Below are 12,883 nucleotides of genomic sequence, written 5' to 3'. Positions count from 1 at the left end.
AAAAAATCCCAAAGTCCTGCGTAATCATGAATGTAACCTAATGGAAGAATAGATCTAAGGGCAACATTATGAAATATAGTTGTAGTTTGCAGTATTTACACCGTATATTACAATGTGGTGATGTTATACCTCCCAACTGTCCCGGAATCCATGGGACTGTCCCAAGATTTCAACAAAATCCTGGAGTCCTGCATATAATCATCGATGTAACTTAATAGAATGGATCACGAAGCATACGGCAAAATGAAGGGACACAACATCAACTACAGTATGGATATGTTTCTACTCACTCTGAAGGCAATACCCTTGACCATGTTTTCTCCCACCTATGCACTCTGTGCAACCTCTCCAACGCTCCTTTTCCTCTCTCTGATCACCACCTTATTAACCGCTTGAGGACCACCACACGACGATATACGTCGACAAAATGGCGCGGCTGGGCACAAGGGCGTACAGGTACGTCCCCTTTAAGATCCCAGCCATGTGTCGCGAGCGCGCCACTGGCAGCGCTCTCGCGACCCGGTCCTCTTCTCCATGACCGTCCCCAAGGAAACAGCAGACCCGATCACCACCGGTGTCCCGCGATCGGGTCACAGAGAGGAAGAACGGGGAGAGGTAAGTGTAAACGAACCTCTCCCCGTGCTTCCTAGTGAGCCTGTCACTGATCGTCTGTTCCCTGTTATAGGGAACGACGATCAGTGACGTCACACGCCCAGCCACGCCCCCCCCCCCCCACAGTAAGAATCACTCCCTTAGGATACACTTAACCCCTACAGCGCCCCCTCCTGGTTAACCCCTTAACTGCCAGTGTCATTTTTACAGTGAAGCCCTCTACACACGATCGGTTTGTCCGATGAAAACAGACCGATGGACTGTTTTCATCTGACAAACCGATTTTGTGTGGGCCCCATCGTTTTTTTTTCTATTGGTGAAAAAAGAATAGAACATGTTTTACATTTTTCCTATAGATAAAAAAACTATAGAAAAAAACGTTCGTCTGTGTGGAAGTCCATCAGTCAAAAATCCACGAATGCTCAGCATCAAGTCGACACATGCTCGGAAGCATTGAACTTCATTTTTCTCAGCACGTCGTTGTGTTTTACGTCACCGCGTTGGACACGGTCGGATTTTTGACCGATAGTGTGTAGGCAAGACTGATGAAAGTCGGCTTCATCGGATATCCGACGAAAAAATCAATCGGATTAGATTCCATCAGATATCCGATCGTGTGTACGAGGCTTGACAGTGCATTTTTATAGCACTGTTCGCTGTAAAAATGACAATGGTCCCAAAATAGTGTCAAAATTGTCCGATGTGTCCGCCATAGTGTCGCAGTCACGATAAAAATCGCTGATCGCTGCCATTACTAGAAAAACAAAAATTATTAATAAAAATGCAATTAAACGATCCCCTATTTGGTAGACGCTATAAATCTTGCGCAAACCAATCGATAAACGCTTATTGCGATTTTTTTACCAAAAATATGTAGAAGAATACGTATCGGCCTAAACTGAGGAAAAACATTTTTTTTATATATTTTTTGGGTATATTTATTATAGCAAAAAGTAAAAAATATTGTTTTTTTTTCAAAATTGTCGCTCTATTTTTGTTTACAGCGCAAAAAATAAAAACCGCAGAGGTGATCAAAAAAGAAAGCTCTATTTGTGTGGGAAAAAAAGGACGCCAATTTTGTTTGGGAGCCACGTCGCACGACCGCGCAATTGTCAGTTAAAGCGACGCAGTGCCGAATCGCAAAAAAGGGGCCAGGTCTTTTAGCTGCAAATTGGTCCGGGGCTTAAGTGGTTAATTGCACTCTGTTCCTCTCCTCCATCTCCTGTCCCTCCAACCGCCTTACAGCTACCTCGTAGAAATCTACGCCATCTCAACCCTTCTCTACTCTGCTACCGACCACCTCTATGACAAAATCGCACCCATGTCCTGCACCGACTTAGCCACTTTTGTCTACATTGCTTCACTTTTAGCCTCCCTGGACACACTGCCCCCCCCCCCCCCCCTCACCGCACACAGAATCAGGCTCCGACCCCTTCAAACTTGGCTAACAGATGACTCTAGAAGTCTGAAAAAACACAGCCCTGCTCTTGAGCACCTGTGACAATTTTTTTTATTATTGATTTATTTTTATTTTATGACGTGTGTCATCATATATGAAATATAACCAAAGAATGAGCTACAGGGCAAAAGGGTAAAATATTGAAACATGTAGGATGCAGTTATTAAAATCACCACAAGATGGCGATATTACTTAGAGCATGTGGAGCGTTTAGACAGGAAGCGATGTCAAGAAAGAACAGGAAGTGATGTACAGAAAGAACAGGAAGTGATGTATAGAAGGAACAGGAAGTGATGTACAGAAAGAACAGGAAGTGATGTACAGAAAGAACAGGAAGTGATGTATAGAAGGAACAGGAAGTGATGTACATAAAGAACAGGAAGTGATGTACAGAAAGAACAGGAAGTGATGTATAGAAGGAACAGGAAGTGATGTATAGAAGGAACAGGAAGTGATGTACAGAAAGAACAGGAAGTGATGTATAGAAGGAACAGGAAGTGATGTACAGAAAGAACAGGAAGTGATGTATGGAAGGAACAGGAAATGATGCAAGACTAGGCGGTCTATATGGCAAAGACGGGAAGTTCTGAGCAAGAAGAACGAGTTATTCGGGAGACGTCACTGGATGACACAAAGGAGGTAATAAGATATTATTATATATTTACACCCAGTAACCCCCCGTCATGTCCGTCCTCTTCCTCCATAGTCACTGTGACGTCTTTTATCTCCAGCAGATGATGATACATATAAAGTATGTGTATATAATTGAAGTTTATATTTTATAGATCAGACACACCTTATACATATAGAGACATTTATACAAATTTATTCCAGAGCCTCTGGTTTATAGACCAGATACATCCTAAATATAGAGCCATTTATCCAACTGTCCATCCAGAGCCTCTGGTTTATAGACCGGATACATCCTAAACATAGAACCATTTATCCAACTGTCCATCCAGAGCCTCTGGTTTATAGACCAGATACATCCTAAATATAGAGCCATTTATCCAACTGTCCATCCAGAACCTCTGGTTTATAGACCGGATACATCCTAAATATAGAGCCATTTATCCAACTGTCCATCCAGAGCCTCTGGTTTATAGACCAGATACATCCTAAATATAGAGCCATTTATCCAACTGTCCATCCAGAGCCTCTGGTTTATAGACCGGATACATCCTAAATATAGAGCCATTTATCCAACTGTCCATCCAGAGCCTCTGGTTTATAGACCGGATACATCCTAAATATAGAACCATTTATCCAACTGTCCATCCAGAAGCTCTGGTTTTTAGACCGGATACATCATAAATATAGAACCATTTATCCAACTGTCCATCCAGAGCCTCTGGTTTTTAGACCGGATACATCATAAATATAGAACCATTTATCCAACTGTCCATCCAGAGCCTCGGGTTTATAGACCAGATACATCCTAAATATAGAGCCATTTATCCAACTGTCCATCCAGAACCTCTGGTTTATAGACCGGATACATCCTAAATATAGAGCCATTAATCCAACTGTCCATCCAGAGCCTCTGGTTTATAGACCAGATACATCCTAAATATAGAGCCATTTATCCAACTGTCCATCCAGAGCCTCTGGTTTATAGACCGGATACATCCTAAATATAGAGCCATTTATCCAACTGTCCATCCAGAACCTCTGGTTTATAGACCAGATACATCCTAAATATAGAGCCATTTATCCAACTGTCCATCCAGAACCTCTGGTTTATAGACCGGATACATCCTAAATATAGAGCCATTTATCCAACTGTCCATCCAGAACCTCTGGTTTATAGACCGGATACATCCTAAATATAGAGCCATTTATCCAACTGTCCATTCAGAACCTCTGGTTTATAGACCGGATACATCCTAAATATAGAACCATTTATCCAACTGTCCATCCAACGCCTCTGGTTTATAGATCGGATACATCCTAAATATAGAACTATTTATCCAACTGTCCATCCTGAGCCTCTGGTTTATAGACCGGATACATCCTAATTATAGAACCATGTATCCAACTGTCCATCCAGAGCCTCTTGTTTATAGACCAGATACATCCTAAATATAGAGTTATTTATCCAAATTACATGACCACATACCAAAGAGGTGAGAAGGAGTCTGGGAAGTCGCATGACATGACTCTTATGTGTATTTATAAAACACAGACCTGACCGGAGAGGTGAGGAGGATCATGGGACAGTTGAAAAACAGACTGCTAATCCTATGAATGATCTTTAGAAGGACACAAGGATCTCTACAAGGACGTCATGATGGAGAATCAGCCGCCCCTCACATCACCGGGTAAGAGGAGACTTTATTGTAAAAGAGAGAGCAGTACGGAGGCTCCACCTAGATCCCCCATCATCTGATAAACACATAGAAACAATGTATTCAGTCAGTGTGTGTGTTTCCTACAGATGGATCCAGTAATGGGAACCCACCAGAGAGATGTCCCCGTCCTCTGTATTCCTGGGATTCCACACAGGAAGGTCACACCATCCCTCACCATCATCAGGTAGGTGGAGTTGGAAAATCTACAACTTAAAAATGATTCCAAATTGTATGGAAAATTCATCTCTGAGGTCTCGGTGTTTTAGTGCTTAAGTTTTGAGGATGGTGATTTTTATAATTTTGTGGTTTTAGGGTGAGGAACTGATAGATATAAAAGTTAAGGTGAAGGAGGAAGAAGAAGAGACGTATGTGATGGGTGATCAGCAAAGTATGAAGGAGGAAGAGTCTATGGATACCATTAAAGAGGTGGAATCTTCTCCAGATATCTGCTCAGGTAATGAGTAGAAACAGTTCACATTTTACTTCAACAAATGTAAGGCCTCAAAAAAGTGTAAAAACAGTAGAGAATGAGGAGACCTTCACACCTTCAGATAACATGAGACTAGGTTATAAATTGTACACCAGAAATCTAGCAATTCCCGTTTCTCTTGGAAACGTCACCATACCCTTATGTATAATATGCATAAGTGGTCTTCATTTATTTAAGCATTCTGGTATGCCACAAATGTCGCTTATTAAAAAGCCATGCTTCTTGAGAACCATTTAGCACCCACGTGCTGGCTTACAGTTTAACTCTCCAAAAAGTCTTATGCCGCGTACACACCACCGTTTTTCATGTCATATAATGTTATGTTCCAAACAAATGAGGAGGAGATACTGAGATTGCAGGCTTGGCTGGCTTAAATCAGGTTTGGTCTCCACCCAGAGACTGGCAACATTAATCACCTTGCAGGTGGACAGAGATATGGGGAAGGCCATATGACAGGTCCATCTCCATTCCTCAATATAACGTCATGTTTCCAACAAATGAGGAGGAGATACTGTACACAATATGAAAGGCCCATCTTCATTCCTCAATATAACGTCATGTTCCCAACAAATGAGGAGGAGATACTGTACATCATATGAAAGGTCCATCTCCATTCCTCAATATAACGTCATGTTCCCAACAAATGAGGAGGAGATACTGAGATTGCAGGCTTGGCTGGCTTAAATCAGGTTTGGTCTCCACCCAGAGACTGGCCACATTAATCACCTTGCAGGTGGACAGAGACATGGAGAAGGCCATATGAAAGGTCCATCTCCATTCCTCCAGTATAGCATTAATAATAATACACGTGTGGTGCACAAACAAATAAGTGACTATACTGAGGTGTAAGCAACGTAAGTCCCAACTTAATGTGATGCAAAGGTGTGAACCTCTATGCACCTAGATGCATACGAGAGCACAGTGATGTACAAAAATATAAAATCAAATTAGAATAATATGATGTACAGTCTGTAAGACAGTGATGAAATGCTATTCTGAACTGATGACTTCTTCACTCAGATAATGGTTGAGTATCAAGATATCCACACAGGTAGCGTAGTCTCCTTACCTTGACGATGCTATATATATGCATATAGTAAAATCTCTCCAGAACTCGGGTCTCACTTATCCCAGAGGTGACTGCTCAGACTGTTCAGACTGCTGCATGCCTCAAATGGATCCAGGCTCAGTGTTCCAAAATCAGGAGTGCAGTAAGAGAGGAGAGAAGAGAACAAATGCCTCCGATTGTGTAGTAGATTTAAAATTCCAAAAATGTTTATTGTACCAAAAGGTAACAAGGAGGGTAAAATGTGCAAACAGGGGTTTAAAAAGCGCGGGGACGGGGCGATCACAATACCGCCTAACGTCCGATGGCCTCCGGCTTGTGCGGGTGTCACTGGTCTCGACTCCCTACATCGTTGTTCCCCTGATGAAGTCACGAGGTACGTGACGTAACGCCGTAGGGAGTCGAGACCAGTGACACCCGCACAAGCCGGAGGCCATCGGACGTTAGGCGGTATTGTGATCGCCCGTCCCCGCGCTTTTTAAACCCCTGTTTGCACATTTTACCCTCCTTGTTACCTTTTGGTACAATAAACATTTTTGGAATTTTAAATCTACTACACAATCGGAGGCATTTGTTCTCTTCTCTCCTCTCTTACTGCACTCCTGATTTTGGAACACTGAGCCTGGATCCATTTGAGGCATGCAGCAGTCTGAACAGTCTGAGCAGTCACCTCTGGGATAAGTGAGACCCGAGTTCTGGAGAGATTTTACTATATGCATATATATAGCATCGTCAAGGTAAGGAGACTACGCTACCTGTGTGGATATCTTGATACTCAACCATTATCTGAGTGAAGAAGTCATCAGTTCAGAATAGCATTTCATCACTGTCTTACAGACTGTACATCATTATATTATTCTAATTTGATTTTATATTTTTGTACATCACTGTGCTCTCGTATGCATCTAGGTGCATAGAGGTTCACACCTTTGCATCACATTAAGTTGGGACTTACGTTGCTTACACCTCAGTATAGTCACTTATTTGTTTGTGCACCACACATGTATTATTATTAATATTATCCTTGTTGTGATCCCTCATCACACATTTTGAAGCGCTTATCACTTACCATTTTTTCATTTTTATTTTCTGTGTCTTGTGAACACTTTAGATATAGCTGCCTCAAATACACTGTTATTCACTTCATTAACTTTTTTGCTTACTCACAGTAGCGCATCGAACCTTTCACATATTATCCTCCAGTATAGCGTTGTGCTTTTAAAACACGGTCAACAAGCTGACATCTGTTTGGTATTATTATATTTTTTTACAAGGCGTATAAAAATTAACACAACATATTTAAAAACTGTTTTTCTGCAGATGGACGGTATTTTTGGAATTTAAATACTTCGGAGAGACGTCTTAATATATTTCCAGATTGTACTGCAGAAGATAATGATATTGCACAATGTTCTTCAAATTTAAAATTTTCCTGGTTGGCAACATCAATGGAGCCTTCGAAACTTGAGGAACCTTCTGATAAATCCCATACTATGACCTCAGATGTCCATCTAAGATCAATGGATCCTTCTAATCCTGAGGAACCTTCTGATAAATCCCATACTATGACCTCAGATGTCCATCTAAGATCAATGGGTCTTTCTAATCCTGAGGAACCTTCTGATAAATCCCATACTATGACTTCAGATGTCCATCTAAGATCAATGGGTCCTTCTAATCCTGAGGAACCTTCTGATAAATCCCTTATTCTGACCTCAGATGTCCATCTAAGATCAATGGGTCCTTCTAATCCTAAGGAACCTTCTGATAAATCCCATACTATGACCTCAGATGTCCATCTAAGATCAATGGGTCCTTCTAATCCTAAGGAACCTTCTGATAAATCCCATACTATGACCTCAGATGTCCATCTAAGATCAATGGGTCCTTCTAATCCTGAGGAACCCTCTGATAAATCCCATATTCTGACCTCAGATGTCTATTTAAGTTCTCACAGTGCTCAACAGATCCAACAGATCTCAACAGATCCATCCGTTCCTCAGAAATCCTCTTCAAGCCATGATGAAGCTCACACAGGAGGGAGCTCATTGTCCTGTTTGGTGTGTGGGAAAACATTCACTAAGAAAAAAGGACTTCTTAACCACCAGAAATCTCACAAGACTGTGCATCCTTATTCATGTTCGGAGTGTGGAAAAGGTTATTGTAAGAAGGAAAGCCTTGTTGTACACCAGAGAACACACACGGGTGAGCGTCCCTTTTCCTGCTTAGAGTGCGAAAAATGTTTTTACAAGAAAGAAACACTTTTTATTCATCAGAGAACTCACACTGGTGAGCGTCCCTTTTGCTGTTCAGAGTGCGGGAAATATTTTTCTCAAAAAGGATGCCTTCGTAAACACCAAAGAAGTCACACCGGTGAGCGTCCCTACTCATGTTTGGATTGCGGGAAAAGTTTTCCAAGGAAGGGTTCCCTTCTTACACACCAGAAACTTCACACTGGTGAGCGTCCCTTTTCCTGTTTAGAGTGCGGAAGGTGTCTTTCTAATAAACAAAACCTTCTTACACACCAGAGAATTCATACCGGTGAGCGTCCCTTTTGCTGTTCAGAGTGCGGAAAATGTTTTTCCGAAAAAGGAAGCCTTGTGAAACACAGACGAAGTCACACCGGCGAGCGTCCCTATTCATGTCCGGATTGCGGGAAACGTTTTTCTAACAAAGGATCCCTTCTTACACACCAGAGAAGTCACACAGGCGAGCGTCCCTTCTCTTGTTTAGAGTGCGGAAAATGCTTTTCTGACCAAGGGAACCTTCGTAAACACCAGAGAGTTCATACGGGTGAACGTCCCTTTTCCTGTTCAGAGTGCGGAAAATGTTTTTCTGACCAAGGAAACCTTCATCAACACCAAAGAAAACACACTGGTCAGCGCCCCTATTCATGTTCGGAGTGTGGAAAAGGTTTTTTCCGGAAAAAACAGCTTCTCCTACACCAGAGAAGTCACTCCGGTGAGGAACCTTATTCGTGTTCAGAGTGTGGAAAATGTTTGACCACGAAAGAAAGTCTTATTAATCACCAGAGAATTCATACGGGTGAGCGCCCTTACTCATGTTCAGAGTGCGGGAAATGTTTCACTATAAAAGAAAGCCTTGTTTCTCACCAGAAAATTCACTCAAGTGAGCGTCCCCATTCATGTTCAGAGTGCGGGAAATGTTTCATCAAAAAAAAAGCCCTTGTTATACACCAGAGAATTCACACGGGTGAGCGTCCTTATTCATGCTTGGCGTGCGGGAAATGTTTCACTGCCAAAGAAAACCTTGTTTCTCACCAGAAAATTCACTCAGGCGAGCGTCTTTATTCATGTTCAGAGTGCGGGAAATCTTTCGCTTGGAAAGTAAGCCTTGTTACTCACCAGAGAATTCATTCAGGCGAGCGTCCTTATTCATGTTCAGTGTGCGGGAAATCTTTCACTAAAAATGGAGGCCTTGTTAGACACCAGAGAATTCACTCAAGTGAGCGTCCCTACTTATGTACAGAGTGCGGGAAATGTTTCACTGCAAAACAATCCCTTCTTGCGCACATGACAAGACACAGCTCGGAGCATCCAAACAACTTTCAGACTGCGGTAAATGTTGTACAGATCACATAAGTCTAATCGGAGAGAAGACAGTTCTACTTGTAATAAAGCTATGTGAATTGAGCCTCGTATGTTGTATTTCAATGTTCAGTTTGTTTTTCATTCTGTAGTTTCACATTTATAAATACTAAAACTCTATTCAATTATTGTTTTTCGTTTTTATTTTGTATTGTGTGGATGTGATGTGAGGTATAATCTGTGTGGGTAATCATCGACGTATCCTAATAGAAGAATGGACCACGAAGCAGCTGGCAAAATGAACAGACACAACGTAGACTGCAGTATTTATACAGTATATCACAACGTGGGGATGTTATACCTCCCAACTGTCCCAAATTCCACGGGACTGTCCCGAGATTTCAACAAAATCCTGGAGTCCTGCAAATCTTGCATAATGATCATCAATGTAACCTAATAAAAGAATGGAAAGCAGAGGGCAAAATGATGAAACATAATGTAGGCTGCAGTATTTATATATCACAACATGGACCATGAAGCAGAGGGCAAAATGATTAAACATAATGTAGACTGCACTATTTATATATCACAACGTGGTGATGTTTTACCTCCCAACTGTCCCGGATTCCACGGGACTGTCCCGAGATTTAAACAAAATCGTGGAGTCCTGCAAATCCTGCATAATCATCAATATAACCTAATAGAAGAATGGACCACAAAGCAGAGGGAAAAATGAAGAGACACAACGTAGACTGCAGTATTTTTACAGTATATTACAACGTGGTGATGTTATACATCTTAACTGTCCCGGATTCCACGGGACTGTCCCAAAGTTTCAACCAAATAATAAATGGACACTTACCTGTCCAGGGTGCCCGTGATGTCGGCACCCGAGGCCAACCTGTTCCTCGGTCCTTCATGTTTTATCTTCCAACTGTCCAACTGTCCCAGATTACGCAGGACTGTCAAGAATCTTCAGAAAGATCCCGGCATCCCACAGATTCTGGCTAATTTCTGATGCCCAGTGTCAGAAAAAGTTTGGGATGCTTGGCTCCATTAATGTATCTCGCAGGGTCATGCTGGCACCAGGCACACGGGGCATATACTCTGCATCCCCTGCAGGGTGCCCTGGATCCCCGACACCATGAATGTTTACTCTATGGCAACCAGCATCTCCACCCACCAGCTATAGTCAGCGTTGAGGGAAGATTCCTCTAGGCCCATTGAAAGGCAAACTACTATGAGCCTGGGTGACAGAGGATGAGGACGGCTTTGTTATCAATTCCACTGATGCCTAGTACACACAATAGGATTTATCCGCGGATACAGTCCTCCGGACCGTTTCCGCGGATAAATCCTCTGAGGATTTTGATCCGATGGAGTGTACACACCATCGGATCGAAATCCGCGCCGAATTCCCATCGCGATGACGTGTCGCGCCGTCGCCGCGTCATCATCGGGGAATCCAGGGCACCCTGCAGGGGATGCAGAGTATATGCCAGGTGTGCCTGGTGCCAGCATGACCCTGCGAGATACATTAATGGAGCCAAGCATCCCAAACTTTTTCTGACACTGGGCTCCAGAAATTAGCCAGAATCTGTGGGATGTGAAGATTCTTGACAGTCCTGCGTAATCTGGGACAGTTGGAAGATAAAACATGAAGGACCGAGGAACAGGTTGGCCTTGGGTGCCGACATCACGGGCACCCTGGACAGGTAAGTGTCCATTTATTATTTGGTTGAAACTTTGGGACAGTCCCGTGGAATCCGGGACAGTTAAGATGTATAACATCACCACGTTGTAATATACTGTAAAAATACTGCAGTCTACGTTGTGTCTCTTCATGTTTCCCTCTGCTTTGTGGTCCAAACTTCTATTAGGTTACATTGATGATTATGCAGGACTCCAGGATTTTGTTGAAGTCTTGGGACAGTCCCGTGGAACCCGGGACAGTTGGGAGGTGTAACATCACCACGTTGTAATATACTGTAAAAATACTGCAGTCTACGTTGTGTCTCTTCATTTTTCCCTCTGTCATATAAGGAATTCCACGCATGCGTCGAATCATTACGACGCATGCGAGGGATGGGTTCGGACAGATCGATCCGGTGAGTCTGTACAGACCACCGGATCGATCCGCTGGAGCCGATTCCAGCGGATAGATTTCTTAGCATGTTAAGAAATTTTTATCCGCTGGAAATCGGTCGGCCCGAAATATATCCGCTGGATCGTACACACCAGCGGGTCTATCCGCTGAAACCGATCCGCGGATCAATTTCAGCGGATCGATCCTCTCGTGTGTACGGGGCCTAACTCTCTGCATGTTGTGGCTCATCACCACGGCCAGCAGCAGAAAAAAAGGACAAGCGTGCCCCATGGCCACTTGCAGAGGATGTCCATGACCACCACTGTTGACTGTAGACACAGAGGCTGCTTGCCCTCTTTTAGTGGCCTGTGAGCGTCTTCCTCTCCTTGGTGGCCTTCTAGACATGTTGGGGATTTTTTCTTTTCACAGCACACTACACTGTATTATATACTGTGTACACCGCCTGCACTGTATTAGAAACTGTGCATACTGTATTATATACTGTGTACACCGCCTGCACTGTATTAGAAACTGTACAACGGCTGCACTCTATTACATACTATGTACACCACCTGAAGTCTATTGGAAACTGTACACACTGTTTTATATACTGTGTGAACCACCAAATGCACTGTATAATACTCTGAATGAAGAGTGTATAAATATATATATACTGTAAATATATTTATGAATACAACGTCTGAAGTGTATTATATAATGTATATATATACACTACACTGAATGCAGAGTATATATATATATATATTTATATATACTAGACTATATATATATGAATACCCTGCCTGAATACAAAGTACCGTATTTATCAGTGTATACCGCGCACTTTTTTCCCCTTAAAATCAGGGGGAAATCGTGGGTGCGCGATATACGTCGATCCCCGCTGTCTCCGACATTAGCACTTGGCCACGCAGCCACGCGAGAGGAGCCAAGAAAAGCCGAGTGAAGCCGAGTGCGCAGGAAATCCGGCTCTGCACAGCGCGCGCCAAATTCAAACACACGACGCTGCAACCCCGCAGACGGACACCCACAAGGCTCGACGGATCCCGCCGCAGACGGACACCCACAAGGTTCGACGGATCCCGCGCAAGGCCGCAGACGGACGCCGGACAAAGCCGCCGATGGACGCCGGGCAAGACAGCAGACGGACGCCGGGCAAGACAGCAGACAGACACCGACAAGGCTGGACGGACCACGCGCAAGGGCGCAGACGGATGCCGGACAAGGCCGCCGATGGACGCCGGGCAAGACAG

At 43.3% G+C, this 12,883-nt stretch overlaps 2 protein-coding genes across 2 annotated transcripts in view; both read left to right on the top strand.

Annotated features, from left to right (window-relative positions):
- LOC120910202 (gastrula zinc finger protein XlCGF26.1-like) overlaps nucleotides 1–12,883 on the top strand; it is a 1,148,070-nt gene that overhangs the window by 217,991 nt on the left and 917,196 nt on the right. The window lies entirely within an intron of this gene.
- LOC120910027 (gastrula zinc finger protein XlCGF26.1-like) lies at nucleotides 7,671–9,715 on the top strand. Its single transcript, XM_040321871.1, has one exon. The coding sequence runs from the start codon at nucleotides 7,715–7,717 to the stop codon at nucleotides 9,578–9,580; it is 1,866 nt and encodes a 621-aa protein (XP_040177805.1). The 5' UTR covers nucleotides 7,671–7,714; the 3' UTR covers nucleotides 9,581–9,715.

Source organism: Rana temporaria, chromosome 8, assembly GCF_905171775.1.
Source record: "Rana temporaria chromosome 8, aRanTem1.1, whole genome shotgun sequence".
NCBI lineage: Eukaryota > Metazoa > Chordata > Amphibia > Anura > Ranidae > Rana > Rana temporaria.
Note: the sequence above shows the minus strand (reverse complement) of the source record. Positions and strands in the feature narration are given on the sequence as shown.